A 1,138-nucleotide genomic window follows, 5' to 3' on the forward strand; every position below is an offset into this window, starting at 1 on the left:
CTCTTCCCCTCAAAATATATAGGGAAGCCACGAACCAAGAACGGGGTGCCATGGCCTAGATAACGGCTCTTGGGTTTTAGGAACCATCGATGTCGCCCACCAGAGTTCCCAACTTTCGCCGGATGGTTTCGTACCTGACCGACAAGAAATGGAGCACGTAGGTCAATCACGTAGCGTTGCACACCCGTGCGATGGTATTTCCATGACCATGTTGTATGATTAACATGATGGTGAGACAAAGGTCGGTCAATCATTTGCCCGCTGGGGGATATTGTCCATACCGTATGGCTGGGCGTCTGGTCAGATGGTCTTCGACCTACTGCTCGACTCTATAGTACCAAGGCAGTGCTACGTTCCGATAGAATATGTGATTCGATGAGTTGCTCCAACATATTTATCTATGGTATTTTATCAACATCCCAGACAGATGCCATGCAGTCCAATCTCCCATCGCTGGCGACCTCATTCCGGAACCAGCTACGCAGGACTCTCGCTCCCCGTCAGCAAATCAACCTCAGCTGCGATCCCGCGGCTTCGAACAAACTTCGGCCACGTGTTGGTGAGGACGAGATCCTTGATGCTCTCCTCGGCTCGGTCAAAGACCGTCGCATTGAATGTTTGGGGAACCTCGCCCCAGTATTTCACCTGGCCATTGTCGGCGAATAGCGAACCGGACTCGGCCTTGATGGAGGCGATCGGACACGCTGAGGGCGTGGGGCCATAGCCTGGCGAATCGAACGGAACGGCGGGATTGGCCGGGCGCCCGTCTCCGAAGAGAAGCCCAGCAGGGCCCTCAAAGACGTTCTCCAGCTCCTTCCGTTCCTGCGAAGAGATGTTGATCGGTAACTGCGCATGGCGATCACTGATGAAGGTCGTGTAAATACACAGCGCGCGGTGAAACTGCCCCCGAATCAAATCGGTAAGATCTCCATAGTCTGAAATCCTGCTATCCCAGACCGCATGGGGCAGCGAGCTCTTCCATTCTGCCACTCGGGTCAAAAAAGCTATATTCCCTCCGGAAAAGTCGCGATGGGCGGAGAAATCCTGCAACGGGGCAGGATTGCGCGCCAAGACACATTCAAGCGCACGCTTGGTGAATATGCTATCCCGAGAGCTGGAGCTGGAGCCAAGAGATCTA

At 54.1% G+C, this 1,138-nt stretch overlaps 1 protein-coding gene across 1 annotated transcript; it reads right to left on the minus strand.

Annotated features, from left to right (window-relative positions):
- Positions 1 to 477: 477 nt before the first annotated feature.
- On the minus strand, positions 478 to 1,119 carry BDQ94DRAFT_176331 (uncharacterized protein; the record flags this gene model as incomplete). The annotated part of the gene is made up of 1 exon (XM_026772673.1): positions 478 to 1,119. A coding segment is annotated over one exon (642 nt), but the record flags the coding sequence as incomplete, so codon positions are not given.
- Between the last annotated feature and the right edge of the window lie 19 nt (positions 1,120 to 1,138).

Source organism: Aspergillus welwitschiae (assembly GCF_003344945.1).
Source record: "Aspergillus welwitschiae strain CBS 139.54b unplaced genomic scaffold BDQ94scaffold_108, whole genome shotgun sequence".
NCBI lineage: Eukaryota > Fungi > Ascomycota > Eurotiomycetes > Eurotiales > Aspergillaceae > Aspergillus > Aspergillus welwitschiae.